This window comes from Scleropages formosus, chromosome 10 (genome assembly GCF_900964775.1).
Source record: "Scleropages formosus chromosome 10, fSclFor1.1, whole genome shotgun sequence".
NCBI lineage: Eukaryota > Metazoa > Chordata > Actinopteri > Osteoglossiformes > Osteoglossidae > Scleropages > Scleropages formosus.
The window spans coordinates 14901144-14921738 of NC_041815.1; the positions used below are offsets into that span (position 1 = coordinate 14901144).

Consider the following 20595-nt stretch of genomic DNA (forward strand, 5'->3'; position numbering starts at 1 on the left):
CCAGTAATTCTTTCTTTCATCCATCCATCCAACCTTTCATTCATCCAGTTTCAATAACTGCATGTCCTGAGCAGGTCTGTCTTCTGTTGCCAATACAGGCCCCCTTCTCAATGGAAGTAAATGGTTTTATGTATTTTAGACATCTATAGCAGAATCTAAAGCATTTAAAAAAAGCTGCCCTAGAAATATGATGACAGGAAATTTTAAGTTAATGGAAAATGTATTTGAGTTAAGCTGTTTGATGGAATAAACAGTGTTTGGCATGTAGTCTTATTTGCCTACTTATGATATGTTTTGGCTTGTATTTAAGAGGTCAGAGTCTGCTCCACATATTTTAACACTATTATATCCAGTGTTACTGGCCAAGTGGCGTATTTGGTTATTCAGATATGTTTTGGGTCAGCAAACCTGTTGTGAAAAGTAGGGAGTGAAAAATAGTGGTTTTTTTATACAGCAGGACATGGCAAAACCACACTTGATTTGACTGGAATACCCTACTCATTAATTAGAATACCTGGCTCCACTTAACCTCTTTTCAAAATGTTATTTTCCAAGCGGTCGACATTCTTTTTTTCGTCAATGTCCTTGTTTGTTTAAAACATTTGTTCAATAAAGATATGGCAATGTAAAATATTTTGTGTGTTGGTTAAATTATACAGTTTATTATTATGATTTAGATGAAGGTTAGATTACTTTTAAATTATTTTTAGGTGCCATTGATGCAGAAATATATATAATTCCAAAGGATCACAAACTGTATATAAAAACAAAAAAAACTGAGTTTAGTCTCGAACATTCGGGTATTGACACAGCATGCCAAAGACTCTGATGACCTCAAGGATGCAATTGTTTCTGCTCATCAGCCTGCAAATGGTTGTTAAGTCATTTTTAAATAATGGGGAATCTATCACTCTACAGTGACAAAGATTTACAAATGGAGTACATGCAAGATTGCTACCAATTTGGTCAGAAGTGGGCTGCAAGTTCACACCAACATCAGACTGTAAGGTGCACAGAGGAATTTCGAAGCACCTAAATGTTAAATCTAGGGAGTTAGAGGCTTTGTGATAAATTAATGTTGAATTTCATGAAAGAATGAAAAAGTATGGTTTTCATGAAAACAGTAGCTATGAGAAAACCCAATCTCTCCACATAGACCATTGCAGTATGGCTTAGCAAAAATGCTCTTGAATGAACCACAACCCTTCTGGGACACTGTCCTCTGGACAGATGAAACCAAAGTGAAGCTATTAAGCTGAAATGCAGACTCAAACACTGTATATTACCCCAAGAACCGTGAAGTACAGTGGTGGATATGATATCAAGCGATTGTTGTCGCATCAAGCTTTTTTCCTTCAAATTGAATACGTCAAATAGATTGAAAAACATTTATTTAGTGGAAAGGATAATTAGGCCTAACCCAAATCCCATGTGGTCCTGCGTTAACCTGTGAACATGCAAATTTGTCTTTTTTCTTGTCCAACAATACATAGTTTTTTTGGTGACCTGAAAAATATTTGGGGGCTAATTCATCTGAAACAAAGAGGTGTAGTCTACAGGTGATTTTAGATAAATGGGCTAACATGGACTCCATCACTGGAACGTCATTTCGTAGAATCCAGCACATAATTTTACCCCCCACTGAAGTCTCACCGTCGGGGTGCGGTGGTGCAGTGGGTTGGACTGGGTCCTGCTCTCCAGTGGGTCTGGGGTTCAAGTCCTGCTTGGGGTGCCTTGCGGCGGACTGGCGTCCCATCCTGGGTGTGTCCCCTCCCCCTCTGGCCTTACGCCCTGTGTTGCCGGGTAGGCTCCGGTTCCCCGCGACCCCATATGGGACAAGCGGTTCAGAAAATGTGTGTGTGTGAAGTCTCATCATGTCCCACTTGCTGCCTCATCTCCTTCAATGTTCCCAAATTACATACTTTTTCTGGCAAATCTTGACTACCAAAAGCATCTCTAGTACACACACACTGACTGAAACTGCTTGTCCCAAGTAGGGTTACACCAAGCTGGAGCCTAACCCAGCAACATAGTGTGCAAAGCTTGAGGGGGAAGGGGACACACCCAGGACAGGGTACCAGTCCATTGCAGGGCACCCCAAGCAAGACTCGAACCCCAGACCCACCAGAGAGCAGGCACAGGCCAGACCTACTGTGCCACCATGCCCCCACACTCTCCTGCATCTCTAGTATCAAAACAAAATTGTACTCGGTAGCTTAAAAATTCAAGTCCCAGATGTGATAACTATTTGCTTAAGTTTTAATACCTTATGTTCAGTTTATTCAAAATATCTGTCTTCAGTAAGGAAAAATCTGGAGACCTGTGTTTCTGTCAGCCTATGAGAAATATGTTTCCTGAAGATCTGTCTACCTCATAAAAGGCTTAAGATATCTTACTACATCACTATAAGTTCCATATGTGTTGTGAATCCCATCATTTCTTACTGTTTTGCTGGGACCGCTGTTAAGGTACACAATCTAAATGGATCAATGAACAAAGTTTTCATGTCGTGTAGGATTTTAGTCAAAACATCAAGTGCCTCGGAATTCGATTTATAGCACGGGGTAGTGGTGCCGCAGTAGGCTTGGCCGAATTCTGCTTAATTTCACAGATTCCACGATCTCCTGCTTGTTTCTTGAATTACGGCTTTTGGATTTCCCTTTTGGTTTCATTTGTACATTGGCGACCCTTGGCTTGTTTTTGAGTACGGTTTTTTTGGATTTCCCTGTTAAATTCTGACACTCTGCACGTGGGTCTAACAGCTTCCTTCCGGTGTGCCAGCGTGACAGAAGGTTCCACCTTTCACCCAGTGGAGTAAGAGCGCTTCCAGCAAGCGCTGTCTCGCCAGGGATCGCTGCAAGGAGCGTATGAACAGACGCTCAACGGTCTGATCACTGCATTTCAGAATCTGGTAAGCGCTCTGCAGGCTACAGGGCAGCTCACTCCTACTGATCCAGGTGAGAAGACGACTACCCTAGCAACTCTTACCACGCCACCCGAACATAACCCATGGCTGGCATTGCCTATCAGGTATGATGGCTCTCCGTCTCGGTGCTTGGGCTTCCTGCTGCAGCTCGAGCTAGTTTTTGCAACTCTGCCCCAATTTTTTGGAAGGCACATAGCCGGATTGAATTTTTAATCTCTCTCCTGACCGGCAAAGCGCTCGACTGGGCCGCTGCCTCCTGGAAGAGCAGTGCCCAGTGCATGTACCAGGAATTTAAAGCTCATTTCACTGCTATGTTTGATGTCACCTCCGCCAACCAGGTCCTCGATGAGCTACTTCTGGAGATTGAGCAAGACGACCGCCCCACCGCGGAGCATACAGTTCCAGATCCTAGCTGAGCGCAGCGGCTGGGATAAGAACGCTCTGCTGGCTTGTTTCAGGCATGGACTGAACCCTCGGCTGAGAAAGGAACTGCCGTTCCGGGCCAAAAAGTGGACACTCAATCAGTTTATCAAGACCGCCGTTACTCTTGACAACCAAGCCCGGGACCATGAGCTCTGCCCGAGACCCATTCCGACGACATGTTCCCTGTCGTGGAAAGTTTCAGAACCCCTGCAGCTAGGGCATGGCCGCCTCACTACAGAGGAACGACAGCAGAGATTCCACGGCCCTCTATGTCTCTTTTGTGGAGACCCAGGGCATCTCCGTGATGACTGCCCAGTCTGTACGGAGCCCCAGGTGAGTGGAACCCTTACATGCAACAGACTCATGGTCACCATTGTTCTGTCCTGGGGCACTACCACGGTGGAAACACAAGCATTAGTGGGATATGGGGCTGCCGGTTGCTTCATGGACACCATGTTTGCAAGGAACCACCAGGTTCCCCGGCATGTGTGTGAGTTCCGGATGAGGGTGAACACCGTAGACGGTCAGCCGTTGGGAAAGGGATTTGTGAACACCCAGACCAGGCCTCGACGCTTGGAGGTGGGGGCTTGTCACAAAGAACAGTTACAGTTCTACTTGATTCCTTCGCCCGAGGCCCCAGTCATTCTCAGTTTCCTGTGGCTCTCCCTGCATGACCCGGTGTTCCAATGGAGCACAGGAGAACTGGTGTCATGGGGGCCACAATGTCAAGGGACATGTTTGTGGCTTCCCTGCCACTTCTGTCGAGTGCTCTGACTCTACCCGCAGGTCGATATCCTCCCAGAATATCAGGACCTGGCAGAGGTATTCAGCAAAGAGCAAGCAGCAGTACTTCCTCCACATTGGTCCTGGGACTGCTCTATCGATCTCCTCCCTGGGGCAACACCTCCCCGAGGCCGGGTATACCCTTTCACCATTCAGGAACAGCAGACCATGCAGCGTTACATCACCGAGCCCTTTCGGCAGGTATCAGCCATCCCTCCTCCTCTCTGGCTTCGGCCAGATTTTTCTTCGTAGAAAAAAAGGACAGGGGCCTCCGCAGAGTCACGGTGAAGTACCCTCACCTCTTACCTCTTATCTCAGCTGCCCTGGAACACGTCCACTAGGCCCAGTGGTTTACAAAGCTAAATTTGCGCAGCACATATAACCTCATCCGTATCTGCGAGGGTGACAAATGGAAGACTGCATTTGGCACCTCCCTGGGTCATTATGAATATTTGGTTATGCTGTTTGGGCTTGCTAACGCTCCCAAGGTTTTTCAGGCTTTTGTAAACCACGTCCTAGGAGACCTCATCAGCAATGGCGTTTTGGTTTACTTCGACGACATCCTCTTCTACTCCTTCTCCCAGGAACAACAGGTGGAGTTGGTCGATCAGGTGCTGCATTGATTGCTGAAGCATCGCCTCTTTGTTAAGGCAGAGAAGTGCCTTTTCCACCAAACGCAGGTCTCTTTCTTGGGGTTTGTTTTCAGTAAAAATGGCCTCACCATGGATCCGGACAAGGTCCGGGCTGTCCTTCAATGGCCAAAACCCACCACCGTAAAAACCCTCCAACGCTTTCTCGGGTTTGCTAACTTTCACTGACATTTTATTAGGGCTTTCAGCACTCTGGCTTCCCCGTTGACGACCTTAACCTCCACCAAGACGGCACGGCTCCCCAAGACTGAGGAACCACAACAAGACTTTGAGGCCCTAAAACACTGGTTCACAGTGGCCCCTATCCTCTGACACCTGGATCTGGACAAACCTTTCATGATGGAAGTGGACGCCTCTGAGACAGGGGTCGAGGCCGTGCTTTTCTAATGTCAGGGAAATCCTCCCAAGCTGTATCTGTGTGCCTTTTTCTCCAGGAAAATGTCCCAGGTGGAAAGAAACTACGACATCGGGAACCGGGAGCTCTTGGCTGTGAAGTTAGCCTTGAAGGAGTAGAGACACTGGCTTGAGGGGGCCCAACACCCATTCGTCGCTCTCACAGATCATAAGAATCTGGAAAATCTGCAGATGGCTAGATGACTTAACCCCCGACAAGCCAGGTGGGCCCTCTTCTTTACTCGGTTTAACTTCATGGTAACCTACCTGCCCGGCAGTAAGAATTCCAAGGCTGACGCTTTATCCCGCATATACAAGCGGGAACCCACAGAACGAGACCCAGGCTTTATCCTGCCCCAGACCTGCTTCGTGGCTCCCATCCAATGGGACTTTGCACAAGACCTCACCCGGGTCCAGACAACTGAGCCTGAATCCCCAGGTAACCCCACCGGGAAGCAATATGTGCCTCCACAGATGAGAGACACTGTCCTGAAGTGGATCCACGATCATCCCGCATCAGGCCACCCAGGAATCAGTAAGACTCAGATGCTCCTGCAGAAATACTTCTGGTGGCCGTCGTTTGCAGAGGACACACAAGACTACATCCGGGCATGTCAGGTCTGCACCCAACCCAAGCTTTCAAACCAGTGACCCCGCTGGACTACTAGAACCCCTACCGGTTCCAAACCGCCCCTGGTCTCACATCGCACTGGACTTCTTGGTGGATCTTCCTAATTCAGATGGTAAGACAACCTTCCTGACTGTGGTTGACAGGGTTTCAAAGGCCTGCCGGTTGGTGCCCCTCCCTAAACTCCCAACTGCTCTGAAGACAGCAGAACTCCTGTTCCTCCACATGTTTTGTCTCTTCGGACTACCAGAAGATATTGTTTCTGAGTGAGGACCACAGTTCACATCCCGACTATGGAAAACCTTTTGGGGAAAGTTGGGAGTGTCCGTCAGTTTGACCTCGGGGTACCATCCACAGGCGAATGGACAGGTCGAATGACTGCAGCAGGACATCAGCCGGTTCCTGCACAGTTATTGCTCAGCTCAACCACAAACTTGGGTAGAGTACTTACCATGAGCCGAGTATGCCCATAACTCATTGCCTCATGTGTCCACAGGATATTCCCCGTTCCAATGTATGCTGGGTTACCAGCCCCCTTTGTTTCCCTGGCAACTCGGCCCCAGTGACATTCCAGCCATCGACATCTGGTATCGGGACAGTGCAAAAGTATGTCAAACTGTTCAACAACACCTCCTACACAGCCAGGCCCAAGCGAAGCGACAGGCGGACCGCCAGAGGCATCCGCTCTCCTTCTTGCCCGGGCAACAGGTCTGGCTCTCCACCAGAGGTCTCCGGGGATCATACATGTCAAAGAAACTCAGCCCCCGATACATCGGTATATTCAAAATCCTGCGTTGCGTTACTCCAGTCTCTTACTGCCTCCAGCTGCCGCAGCACCTGAGGATCCAGCCGACCTTTCACGCATCCTTTCTCAAGCCCTACGCCGTATCCCTGCACCAACCGCAGCTGGACTCTCCTCCTCCGCTTCCCCTGCAGGATGGCGGAGCCGCCGCCTTTGCAGTCTGGGCACTGCTAGACTCCATCGGCGGGGTGGTGTCCTGAGTACCTGGTAGACTGGCAGGGCTATGGACCTGAGGAACGCTGCTGGGTGGCAGCTCGCGATGTACTAGACCCGGACCTCATCAGAGCTTTCCATAGGGACCACCCGGACCGTCCCGCACCCAGACCCTGCAGCCGTCCGCCTGGTCGCTGCCGAGCGGCTGGGGCTGCTCATGGAAGGGGGGGGTTACTATCACACCCCCCTCGGCGCAACAAGGATCACCTGCGGCGGATCAGGGAACAGGCACATAAAAGGGAGGCTCAGAGCGCATGCAGAGGCGTAACCTTGTTTCAGTCTTGCTCATTGCTCTTTGTATGTGCTCATTGTCTTACCTACCTTCCTCGTTCCACTCGTTCCCTTGCCTGTTCTCCCGTCTCCTCTCCTGCCCTTCTCTTGATTTCACGGATTCCATTCTCCTGCTTGTTTCTCGTATTACGGCTTTTGGATTTCCCCTTTTGTTTCGTTTGTCCATTGGTGACTCTTGACTTGTTTTTGACTACGGTTTTTTGGATTTCCCCGTTAAACTCTGACGCTCTGCACTTGGGTCTGACAGCTTCCTTCCGGTGCACCAGCATGACAGTTCCACTGTAGTTGTTATATACTGTACTGTATATTGTAAACTATACTGCAATGTATACACATTTAACTACTTAGAAAAATGAAAATTTTTTTAAAAATTCTATTTATATCACAGGGGTTTGGTGCAGCAGCAGGCTTGGCCGGGTCCTGCTCGCTGGCGCGTCTGGGGTTTGAGTCCCACTTGGGGTGCCCTGTGACGGACTGGCATCCTGTCCTGGGTGCGTTTCTTCCCCCTCCAGCCGTACGCCCTGTGTTGTCGGGTTAGGCTCCGGCTCCCCGCAACCGTGTATGGGACAAGCGGTTTCAGATAGATAGATATACTTTATTGATCCCACAAGGGAAATTATTATGTTACTCTCTCTCTCTCTCTGTGTGTGTGTGTGTGTGTGTGTGTGTGTGTGTGTGTGTGTGTGTGTGTGTGTGTGTGTGTGTCCGACAGGTTTTAGCCTGAAAGGTTCATCGGTTCGATTTCCGAAACATTTCTTTCTGGAACAACTCGTTTGAGTTCCGAATTGTATGAGTTCAAAAGCGTTCGAGTTACATGGTTCCACTATCCACAGTCAGATGCTGGATTAGCCAGCCCATCAGCTCAGGTTCCATAAAATCAATGTAAAAAAATGCCAGTTGGAATCCAGATTGGTCTGAGATCAACAACAAATGTTTGCCAATGTCAAGTGAAAGAAACCCGTCTTCTGTCAGAGAATAAAGTGATAGAAAATATAGCCCAGGATAAATTTTGTACCTAAAATGGTTGGTTGATTGCTGGTGAAGCTTTAATCCAAGGGTCTCAAACTGATGGCCCACGGGCCAATACTGGCCCACAAGATGTTGTAATACAGCGCTCATTATGTTGCACAGAGTCAATGCAATCCAGCCCACGAGTAAACTCAATTACTGTGAAACCACAAAAAGACTGAAAAAAGCACTTTGCTGTGTCTGCTTTGAGTACCAGTTATTGTTTTTATTATTATACCGTAAGTCGCTTTGGAGAAAAATGTCAGCTAAATGAATAAATGTAATGGCAGTTTATCTTCATTAATTACTCTGCAATGCTCTCTGGCTGTTTACCTGTGTGCCTCCTTTCCTAGCTATGATGTACCCATACACTTAAACAGAGTTGTACATACATATCATATCCAGCATTTATGTAGCAATTCAACCTTTAATCCAAAAGACTCAAAAATCTATGAAAACAACGTACACTCACAGAACAAGCTGAAATTGCTTGGATTTCCCAAATGGGGGAAATTACTATATCAGACTAAAGCAAGCAAGACCTAATGGAGGCTAAGATCTTAATAGAGCTGGAGCCAAAATGTTAAATGAATAAATGTAAATGTACATGTCTTGGGCAGCTCAGCTGTCAAGTAGCACCCAAAATCTATAGTTAGTCCTCATAAATGGACAGAAATGCCCGATAAATGGCCCCGTGGTTACAACTGTTACCTTCCAGTCTGACCACATTGTGCTTTATTTGCTGTATAAACTTCACTCCACCTGCACTGGTCTGATACTGGAGCCACCTCTCTCCTTCAGCACTGACAGATTTCCTGAAACACCAGGATAGCATGGATACGACTCATAAGGTTGTTTATGTCTTTATTCATTCTTTAAATCCCCAGGAGTGTTACAGAAAGAAATAAGAAAAAATGTAAATAATGACTGGCAGCAATACACCGAGTTTATTGGAAAAAAAGGTTGTAGAATAATTTTGATAACTTTTCCTATTTGTGCCAGTTAAAAAAATCCCTGTAAATAAATGTACACAGTATTACAGTATGTACAGGTACTGTATTCAGGTAGCAGGCAGTCTGCATTAGTGCTGCCACTTTGGAAGCAGACAGTTCCTGTTTAGAATGCTGTTCCTGCTGAAATACCCTTGATCAAGGTCCCCTGAACTTGTGATACAGGAAGAATATGCTGCTGTATAAATGGGTAAATCATTGTAAGTGTATTAGCTAAATGAGAATCGTATTGGACAAGGCAGTCCGATTAGTAATCAAAAGTAAGGAGCGTGTACGTACACACACACACAGAGACTACAAGGCCCCAAGTTAAAACACACGTTATACACACACGTTCCTTCCTGCCACGTGACCTTCACCGTCAGTCAATCAATACGGGCAATACTATCCCCAGATCAGATGCGCTCACGTGTCACACATCTGCCTGCCGAAGGAAGCAAAAAATGAACAGGCGAAATAAAAAGCAACGTGCGTATGAGACACAGATTTAACCGACTAAGGGGGTTTCGGACAATGAAACGAAATAGCCGTGCGGATTTATCTGCTTCTTATTATCTGAGACGTGAGGTGCGGCGACGTTGACTCGTCGCGATACTCGCACGTGCACGTGACCCTTGACTCAGAGAAGTCGCCTCACAGAGTTTGAGCTCACTGGACGAAAAAGGAGCGATCAAAATTTGCTAATGTAAAAAAAAACCTATATTTTCTGTTTTTTTTAAAGAGGTTAAGCAGCACATAAACACTATCGAGGAGTGTGATAATAAGAAGGCCATTAAGTTAAGACTGTTTATTATTCTTGTAATATTTAAGGTCTTGATGTATGGTATATTGGAGTGTTTTGTAATTTTTAGGTGTTTTTTTTCCCCCTCTGCTAGATTGACTGTTCTGAATTAACCGTAACGTTCTTGTATTGTGTGTGATTTGTTCAATAATATATAAAAAAGATAATACTCATTCGAAAAAAAAAACAGCCGATGTGATGTCGTTTACCTCAGAAATAATAGCAGGTACCGGGACAGTTACGGTCAGTGAGGGTGTCTGAAAACATGAAACGTCGCGCACACCAGACAATGCAGAACATGTTCTCATGCTACTGCAGCTGTTTACAATAATGGGGATGGCGAGCATTCATTTTCTGTAAAGGAGACACACAAACGCTCTTTGTAAAGTGAATCCAGCTGCGCTGGCGCGAGGAGGGCAAGGTGGCGCGCGCCAATGAGCTGCACTGTCGTTACGCGTCCGCAGCGCGTGTTCCGGTCACGATGCCTTGTTTTCATCGCGGTCCGCATCTTCCGGCTCCCGCTCCAAGGGCGAATGGTGCTACATTCCAGCTGTAGGTGTCTCGGTCGTCCTGCGGCGAGAAGCCCGCTTTTGCGCATCGAAGAGGCGGCGCCAGTCGCGGTGTGGCGCAGCGATATGTGAAGGGCTATCGCGATAAGCGGTGATACGCTGTGACCCGGGATGCGCGCGGGTTGGATGTGCGCGTCGCACGAGCTCGACAGATGCTGCGCGCTGTTTCGGTGCTGTTCTGACACGTCCTGGATTTAACGCATCATTCCGTGGCTGCGCGTTCCACTTGTTTCCTGCGTCAACATCCTGAAGTGGAAATATCGCGTGTGTGTCGTGTCCGACAGAGGAGTTAGCTGCCGCGGAACTTACTGCGCTGTCTCTCTTAGGATGAAAGAGAACAACTGAGGACGCAGGCTAAGGTTTGGGCTCAAGGACTGTTCTCCATGAGGCAGAAGAGCGCGTCGTCCTGAATTCGGCGCTGCTGCTGTGTCGCTCGTCCACCCCAACTGACGAGGTAGGCTAGCGAGGAAACCGCGCGGCGTTCATTCTACCACAGGAACGCGGGGGTGTTGGGATCATCATGTTGTTGTGTTGTGTTGTTTGCTGGGTTCGGACAGTTGTGCTCACGCGGACCGTCCGTGTCCACTGCCGCCGCTGCGCATCTCCGCCGGCGAGTCGCGTAACGGTAACGCAGCGAACACTGAGACAGTGTAACATTCATCACATGTCGCCCCGTCACATCTCTCTCTGTTCTCCTAGCCTAATGTAATGGCAGAGAACATGATACACATGATTCTCCGAAGATAACATTTTGGCTGGTGGTGGTGGTGTAAAAACAGGTTGGAGTGTTACATAATCATCTCCTCAACGATTTACTCATTAGTTCAAGCCTTGAATCAAGGTAGTATGAGTTCACGGTAAGTAGTAAAGCGAGAGTGGGCTTCACAGAGAACTTTCCGACATGATCCCAGGCTTTCCAACCTGGGGCGGGAAAGGGATATCCAGTTCTGTATTCAAAAGTAAAGTAAAGTGCTATAATATTTACTGGGCTGATAGCTGGAGTTGGCAGCCAAGACACATAGCACAGAGCCTCCTCTACCTTGATTATTTGCAGCAAAGCCTTAGCAAGTATGTCAATTTTATCCATGTATTAGAGATGGGGGGGGGGAAAACAAACCCATTCATCGTTCAAGCCAAGGCCGCATCATTTTTTTTCTTGTGAATTCTGAACCATGACAACTTGTCATAGGTCCCTGCAGTTCATATAGATATACACAGTGCTTATTTTGGAGCGCAATCAGAAAAGGCTAACGAAATGTAATCATAAGTTTTAAGCTCCATATTATATAATAATCTTCTTAGAGTAAAACTCAGGGGTGGCCTTGGATATGTCCAAATGAATTTTGTCAGCATCTCTTAAAACAGGTTAAAATAAGACATTTTCTTATACTAAGTAATGTACTTTAAGCATGTTAAAAATGTATCGAATACTTACCATAATGCTTTTGCATCAGATGGCTTATGCATATTTAAAGCAGTGAAGATGTACCATGTAGTCTAGCAGCTGAACTGCAGTAGTCTAAACTCTCATCTAAATCTGATCGTTAGCAAAATTCCCTTTTTTTTTTTGAAAAACTGTAGCAGTGAGGTTGTGGTTGGAATTGAAGACGGTCCAGATTTTCATTGTTGAACCCAAGCTGCTAGTGTTATATCGGGTTTTTCATTGTGGAACAGCTGGTTCTGACAATGATACCGGTTAGAACATCAAAGTGTTCGTGATTTGAAGGCTTTCGGAAACCCTGTCAAAAACTCCAACTGAATGGCCTGCCTGGAATTCACAGGACAATCTGAAGTTGGCTATTCTTAAATAATTGATGAAATCGCATTTACGAGTGCCATGCACTTGCAGGGTTGCAGGGTTTTGTAGTCACTGACCCCAGAGTTGCTCTCTGATGGACAGGGTGTGGGTCACCATGGAAACAAGCTCCTTGGCACGGCAGGTGGAAAGTGTGGAGAGGAGTGTGGCATTCCTGCGGAGGGAGCAGCTGGCCTTGCTGCATGGTCTGCACCTGGAGATCCTGTCTTTACAGAAGCGCTGTGCTGGTCAGTATGTCACATGTTCCTGCCACTTGAACCATCACATGACCTGCTGCTTCCTCCTATTCATTTATCGACAGGCCATCATACACAGCCATACACAGGTACATAGTCGCAACACTGCAGAACAACTTAGTAATGCAGTGAGTCATTCATGTACCATCTTAAAAAAATATATATTTTTTATATATATAATAATATAGTAAACATGCTAGTCAGCATATAATTGCATGCAGTCATACACACAGGTCTAGGAAGGGAGGTAAGATGACAGGATATATAGAAGGTTGACAGATGTGTTTGACATCAAACCACAGAGTGAGCTGAGACTCAGAGGCCCCATTAAGACTTAATGGAGTCAGTCTGCAGCAGAATAAAATCTCAGATGCAGAACACACCATTTGTATGATTCCTGTCTTCCTCTGCATTGTGTACAATTCAACTCCAGAGGAACCTCTCCACTCCTTCCTTGCCTTTGTCCCTTCTTGTTAAGTCACTTGATGTGTCGTATGTGACAGCTCTCCAGTAGCTTTGTAACATGTAGTGTAGTAGGTGACTGTTAAGGCAAAAAAAAATCCCCTTTAATCTATTTTTTTTCTTAAATTCGCCTAATGAAAGAATTCGGCATAAAGTGTGCTTTTGTCTTCTGCAAAAGATGAAATTTAAGGTAAACTGCAGAAATCTAGATTGCAGTTAGGGAATAAAAGTAAGGCTGTAATCATTAAAAATAATAAATGTTTGAAAAATATTGAGTCTTTAATAAACCATAAATGGAAAATATAAAACAAGCATGCATTGTTTGGAAAACTTAAACAGTGCTATATTGAAATAGAAACTAAAATATCCCTGCACTGTGGTAATCAGACTCGGGAACTTTTAAAAACATGGTGTGAAATATTCTATAATCTCTGTCTCACTGGTACTGGTCCTGATAACTTATCCTGTAGTCTGCCTTTGGATATCATGTCAAAGACTTTGGATGAAGTAGGTGAAGGGCTGTTTATTTATTTATTTTTTTTTTAAAAATTCAGTAGCGAGATTCCTGAAAGAGCCCTGAAGTCAATATCTTCCTGGCAGTCCAGGAGTCCTATTCTCCCCCTTGAGTAATTCAGTAAGCGGCTTGTCCATCCATCCTACTACCCCCACCCCACCCTTTTTTTTTTTTTTCCCCCCAGCGGATATGCTGAGCTGGCTGGGTAGATGGAGAGTGGGTGAGGGGGCTGTCAGTCTGCTGGCGAGGTTTGTTTTGAGGGGGTGGGCTCTCATTTTGCCTTGCCCTTCAGTCTAAGCTGAGTGCAGCTCAAACTGAGGGTTGTGTTTGCTGATAGATCATTTGCACAGCACTGGAAAATGAACCAGCCAGGCGCCACTTAACATTACATCTCATGAAACCATCACTTCAGTCAGCTGTGGGTGGAACTCAGAGTGAATGCAACAGAAGATTAAAATAAAAAATCTTCCCATAGGTTTGCTAAATAAATCTAATTCCCTTGCCTCATAGCTGGCATGAAACTTGTTTGCTCAACAAAATAATTAGCTGGCTGGATGATGCTTATTTTAGTTCTAATCTCTTTGCTGGTTCCTCAGAACTGACCTGTGAGCTGAATGTGAAGCCCCCAGGAAGGACCCAAGCAGGTGAGCCCTTAAATCTTTCTCTTCCTCCTTGGGTCATGATCCTTCCTTGATTTAGTCTGAGGCTCTGCTTATTTGACAGTGCTGAAGGGCTGACTAGTTTTTTCATAGTATTGTAAACATCTGTAGAATATCTGAAAAAAACATTGCAGCTGGAAAACACTAGAATTTTGGAGGCTATGTTCACAGACTGCAACAGGGCAGCCTACTGTGTTCATAGGCCCTGGAAGTAGCTGCGAGGTCTTTTAGCATGTACTGTATCAGATGAAATTGGTACTGCTGGTCAGCAGGCTACAGCTGACCATGTGAGCTGGTCCTATAGTCCGTGACTGTTCCTTCCACCAGATATTTTGCAATTGATCTGTCTGTCTCTCCTCTCAGTCCATTGCCTGTGCTTGTGTGTTTTTCTGTCTGTGTGTCCTGGAGGAGGGGTTTCCATTACTGCTCATGTGCAGGCAAGAGATCAAGATGTAGGAGTGGCTGATTTGAGAGGTCACTAGAGAGTGGTTGCACAGACCTACACAAAGAGGGAATGAGAGAAAGAGCGAGGAAGACAGGAAGGTCAAATTACACAGCATTTTCTATTTTTGCAGCATGACTTCACATGGGAAGGTGGGAGGCACTGTCTGTGACTGGGGATAAAACAGTGGGTGGGGGCAGGATGGGGAATGTTGCATTAATTGATCCAGAAGGAGCAAGAGTTACCCACCCTGAGAGAGCGGGGCTGAAAAGCACTTTGTATTGTATTACTTTTAAGCCACGCCAACAAGGATCTGTGTAGCACTTGATGCAATGGTGGCCTTAAAACATCGAAAACAGCTGTGCTGCCATTAATTGTTGACAAATTAGACAATATAATCCTGCATTGGCTCTTTCATGATGCTGCTGGGAGGTCAGAAGTCACACATGGCTAATGAAACAGCATGGCAAAATTCCCCCAAGTCTAAATTCCATGGTGACAGATGGCATGGCCTGTCAGTAGCCCCTTTTATTGGGGATTGAGAAGGCTGGGATCTGCTTGGCAGACAAAATGCCCTCTAATCTGTGTCCATATGCACCCTGTCTGCAGTCTCTGTCCATGACTGATCTAGGATCCTCTCAGTTAAGTTAGTGGTTTTTGAGCTTTTGAGGAAGATTGATAAAAATAGACTATAGTCTTTCCAAGTCTTTCAATATATTCTTTCATATTTCATAATTTTTCATTTTTCACAATTTGGAGGAATGCAATTAGGAAGTTTGCCCCTCACTCCATTTATTCAAAACATCAAGCTCATTTTTCTTGCTTAATCACAATCAATAACAGACACATAATACAGGTGTCTCTCCATTTATTCATAGGCTAGCTTCTGTAAAAATGTCAGGTAATGCTAAAATAAATGGAAATGTTACAGGATGTTTTCCATCTATCCTTTTTGAATAACTGCTTGTGCAGTACAGGGTTGCTGAGGTTTCGAGCCTATTCTAAAAGCATAGGATGCAAAGCAGGGCACAGTCATTACAGTGTAACATTTTTATTTTCATTAACTTAAAATTAAAATACATGTAAAATTAAAATAAAAATGAAAAAATGAATTATCCTTGCAAGTTCCTATTCAGTCCTGGTTTCTGATTGATGCAGGTGTAACATTCATCAGCTTTAGTCTTTCCTCTTTATTATCAGCACAATCCAAAAAATTTAATAACAGATGGTACAACTTAATAACAAGCACAGCTGGTAGTGTAGTGGTTAGAGCTGCTGTCTTTGGACCCAAAGGTTGCAGGTTTGATTCCCACTATCAGCTGTAGTATGCTTGATAAAGGTAATTACTCTATTCTATTTAAATGAGTAAATAATTGTAAGTACCTTAATACTGTAAGACCCTTTGGAGAAAGTGTTAGCAAAATGAATAATTCTAATAATATGGATGTCTATTTACAGGTTAGAATCTGTAAAAATCTTAGCTATAATAAAAATACTTTGACTTCTGATTTTATCATTTTTATTAACTTCGAGCTGTAATCAGTTATCATTGAGAAATTCATCCCTTGAACATTCAACATTCCTCATAGTTACTGGTTATCAACTCTCAGTAACATCAAGCACGAGCTGTAAACACTGGGTTGAAAGAAGGCAGTCTCACTCACATCTTACTGCCAACTCTCAGCTGAGTGTAGACATGCATGTTTGTGACTCTAATATTACAAATAACACAGGGAAGTATTATGTAGTTATAAATAACAGAATAACATCCAAATTCAGAGATACTTAAGGTGTTGGATATATATATTTTTTAAATGGGAAATAATTTAATTCATAACATCAAATTGTGGAACATGATGTACATGAATGAATTCAAAATTAAATCTATGAAAGTATCAATGTGTTTACAAATCTCATTTTATATTTACATTTATTCATTCAGCAGATGCTTTTCTCCAAAGTTGATGTATATCTCACAGAAAAGTATGAGTGCATTACATCAACAGAAAGAGACTTTATATGGTTTTAAAGTCACTGGTTAGCATGTATAAATCTTCTGTAAGTCAAAATAAGTCTCCTATAAAATTTACCTGGCCAGGGAGAAAAATTAACCAGTGAAAATTGCAAATTTTGCCAGGAAGAGCCAAAATTATGCCATTTACCCAATGAGCCAAAAAGGCTTGTAAAACAGGAGTATGCCAAGACTTTATACCCAGCACACCACAGATATTGATGAGGAGAAACTGATGCAGCTCAGCTTAGCAGTCTCTGCAGGAAATGCACACAATATGACATGACAATGAAATCAATGAAAGATGATACACAAAAATCAGTAAGTAAACCAAAGCAAACCATTTTACATAAATGCAAAACAGAAATTCAAAAATTCTCATTACAAGTAATAGTCTCGCATCGGTACTTTGATGCTACAGAATTCCTCCTGGTTTGGTCTATGAACACAACAGTCTCATCAAAAGACATCCTTAAAAAAAACCTAGTTTGTCTTTCAGAGGAAGGTAATGTTTGCAACACGAAAATGCCTCACAAGCACTTATCCTACATGTGCCCCTCAGAGGTGGAGGAGGAGGAAAAGCTGCTGGAGACCAGGTGTCAAGAGGTGGAGGCCCAGCTCAGGGAGCAGCAGCGTACTTTGGATGAGCTGCGCACAGAACTGAGCCACAAGGGGGCACTCGTGGGGGCACTGCGGGCCAGCCTGAAGGACAAAGAGAGGTGCTTTCTAGAGGAGTTGAAACGGCGAAGCCACCGGAGCACGGTGCTCAACACAGAGCTGCAGAAGCAAACGGAGGTGGCAGCCTACCTCTCCTTTCAGCTGCACACCACCAGGCAGAAGCTGCACCAGCAGCAGCAGTTGCAGAAGCAACAGCAACTGCAGCAGCAGCAGCAGCAGCTACCGCACCAGCAGAAGACACACCCCCGAGCTGCAGAACGGCTTCCCTCAGCCGCTCTGCTGCCTGCTGCGTCGGCCCGACCCAAACGCCGTGGCCACAAGCTAGCGGCGCAACTGCGGGCAGAGCGGGCCAGAGAGTGTGTCCCCCGCGAGAGGGTGACGGGCCCTGAGGAGCCCACCGCCATGCCGGACCCCGCTCTCTTCCTCTACCCTCGCAGGCATAGGCCCCACCTCCGCCTGACCACAGCACACAGACAGCAGCAGCCGCAAGCAACAGAGGAGGCTAGAGATCAGCCAGAGACTCTGGAAGAACTGGAGGAGGTAGAGGACCAGGCGGCATGCCTGATGACCACAGCCCCTACCGCTGCTACCGAAACACAGGCTGAATAGCCACATTGTGGCTGTATCCACCCCAAGGCCCTGTCTTCATTATGATCACATTCACCATTATCACTGTTAATGGTGATGTGAAAGTCATTTTAGAATACCTATCAGCAACCATTGTTATCAAACCGTCATAAATAATCAGGTGGTAACCTTTCAAGTCTATAGATGTCATTATACTGTAATTCTGTGTAAAAAGGAAGTGGAGAAAAAGGAAATGGAGTGTCTGTAGTTGGTTCCTGCTCTGATTTCTCCAAGTTTTTGTGCCTCTTTCCCTATAGAATTTCTAGGTTTACCATGTTGTTCTGCAGTTTACTGTGAGGTCCCTCTGTATGGACCCTTCACAATGACCTACAGTTGCTCTCGGGAGCAGTAAAATTCGAAAACTCTAGATGGTCCGCATTCCCTGTTACAATGAAACACATTTCCTGTTATCACAATGATTATGTGTCTATTTAATCTGCTGAGGGAGGGCTGGTAGGGATGAGCTGTTTTATGAACAGGCTGGCTGACTTGTTAATCCTGCTCGTCGCTAACCCCTGTATATTCAATTAACTCACATTAATTGGCTTTATTTAATAAGTGGTTCACAAACTCAATTTAAATTTATCATTAGTTAACACTGTAGGAGGAGAGAATGCTCAGGAGGTTAGAATTCTGCAGTACTTAGTACATATGCTTACAGCCCTACTCCATTATGAGCTGTGTCTAACCTGCCAGGCCCTATGAATAGCATTGACCTGACGCCACTCAGTGGTGACATGTGGGCATTGCACCCTGAAGACTAAGGCCAGCAGTATGACCAACAGTGTTTTAGATGTCTTGGGTTTGTTGATGTAAAGATGTTTTGCTGTAGAAAATGAATCTTGTATCTTTTTAGCAGGTAAACTAAAATAGCTGAAATATCACAAGTAATCAATAATATTGGAAATAGCTTTTTATAACTATATTTAATGCATTGTATTATAGTTGAAGTGGATTAACTCAACTTAATTTTATTTACAGTGTATAAGTTGGGGCATCTCAAGGATATGTGCAATCTGGAATGGCAACCAACTTTTAATTTTTAGCAGGATGAACTTCACTACTGTGTGGCTAAATAAACCTGTAATAACATGATTTAACTTAAATTAGAAGGGCAATTTGGACTTGAAAAAGACTACAATTTTTTTGTAAAACTTGTATCATCAATAATGATAAATTTTCAAATTTTGTGCCTATTATTATTTTCTTGTTTTGTTGAAACTTTCCTATACCTTCATGTGACTTGAGTAAGATAAACAGGCAACGAGACACTGTAATATTCACATTTTTCTTTGAGAATTGTAACGTTGCATGCCTTTTCCCTGCAGAGCAAGACTGTTGAAATGTCTTGTAAAAGAGCTGGCATTGGCTGCTGCTCCTTTATCTCAGAAGCAGAAGGAAGGGGAGAGGTGCAGATGGCCTACTGGCCAACATCTCACATGTGGTGCCAGGGATCCTGGAAATGCTTTATTGCACTTCAGAAGTGAGGCAAACCTTGAGGCTGCAGTGGAGCCTGTGTTCAAGGCCTGCCGCATGCTGAACTTCAGTCCTATGTTTTACACTAGTATGTTTGTGGCAGTGCACTGCTTTTGAAGAAACCGGTGGGCGTTGGTTTCTCACTCCGTCCTGTCCACCATGCTGCACGTGTTCTGGGCTTTTTGAGCTCTCGCTCTGGCTTGAAAATGGCTGGCCATTTCCTGGCTCTGCAGAGAGCTTCTCACTGTGATGTCACACAATTGAAAATAAGCATTGTACAAAAATTTTAAAGTTACTGCAGTTTATCTGTTGTCATATGACTTGTTCCTTTGTTCATTATTAATCCCTGACTAGTATTTATCTAAGTAATCTACAGTCTTATGTTTTTGATGAATATAAGCAGAGGTCACTCTAAAGGAACATGTTCCCAGAGACTATGAGCTGGACTTCCAGATGAAAGGAGTAATCTGACATGATAAAGTTTTGTACTTGTCATTTTCAATAGGGTAATTTCGCTTAACACGTTCTATTTAATCTTTGGATTTATATTACACAAATACAATAATTTTATTTAAAAGTCATTTCAGATGTTTTGTTTTGGTTATTACTGCTGCACAATTTCTATAAAGTAGCAAATTTAGCAATGGAACATTGTCATGTCATATTTGAACAAAAATCTTATTTTTCCATTTTAAATGTTTGAAACTGCACATTCAAAAACTACTTATTTCTTCATGTACGGTATACATTATGATATTTATTATCATGGAATTTGTTTGATAATTCCTTGTTAAGTTTTTCTTCACAAGTTGCAGCTACTCCAGACTAACATAGAGGCAATGATTTGAAAAGTTTTTTTATTTGAATAATATGCGATTTTCTTTCAGACGTAAGCCTTTATACATTCTAACTTACCCAGTAACTTGCCCACAAAATAAATAAAAGCAGTTCTACTCATTGCTTATTTTATTTGTTAGCAGTTTCTAGCAATAATACATAGCATCCTTTCTGCCGTACGAGGTATATTGAAAAAGATTAGCTCCCAGGATGCATCCGCTGGAAAAGCTGAAATTCAGTGGTGTCCTTACTGGCTGAGATTCCTCTGATTTGTCTTTACCGCACATACTGTGGTTGATTTACAGAGAGCTTACAGCTGTACACTTATTTTAATAAAATTCTGAATTGACAAAAAATGGT

The 20595-nt window shown here is 44.4% G+C and overlaps 1 protein-coding gene across 3 annotated transcripts; it reads left to right on the forward strand.

The window, feature by feature from the left end:
• The first annotated feature begins 9791 nt into the window (after positions 1–9791).
• Positions 9792–20545, forward strand: ccdc92ba (coiled-coil domain containing 92Ba). Of its 3 annotated transcripts, none has more exons than XM_029255291.1 (5): positions 9792–9812; positions 10804–10931; positions 12378–12520; positions 14102–14149; positions 17180–20545. In XM_029255291.1, exons 3-5 carry the CDS (start codon positions 12391–12393, stop codon positions 17902–17904), a joined length of 903 nt encoding a protein of 300 aa, XP_029111124.1. In that variant the 5' UTR covers positions 9792–9812; positions 10804–10931; positions 12378–12390; the 3' UTR covers positions 17905–20545. The 3 variants fall into 3 exon arrangements, with proteins under 3 accessions (XP_029111124.1, XP_029111123.1, XP_029111125.1); XM_029255290.1 differs by lacking the exon at positions 9792–9812 and adding an exon at positions 10402–10460; XM_029255292.1 differs by lacking the exons at positions 9792–9812; positions 14102–14149 and having other exon boundaries at positions 10434–10931.
• The last annotated feature ends 50 nt before the right edge of the window (positions 20546–20595 follow it).

Excerpts from the sequence above, each read along its gene's own strand:
- ccdc92ba (XM_029255291.1), top strand. The coding sequence starts at position 12,391 with ATGGAAACAAGCTCCTTGGCACGGCAGGTGGAAAGTGTGGAGAGGAGT. Across the intron at positions 12,521-14,101 it reads TTTACAGAAGCGCTGTGCTG|AACTGACCTGTGAGCTGAAT; the intron begins GTCAGTATGTCA and ends CTGGTTCCTCAG. Across the intron at positions 14,150-17,179 it reads CCCAGGAAGGACCCAAGCAG|AGGTGGAGGAGGAGGAAAAG; the intron begins GTGAGCCCTTAA and ends TGTGCCCCTCAG.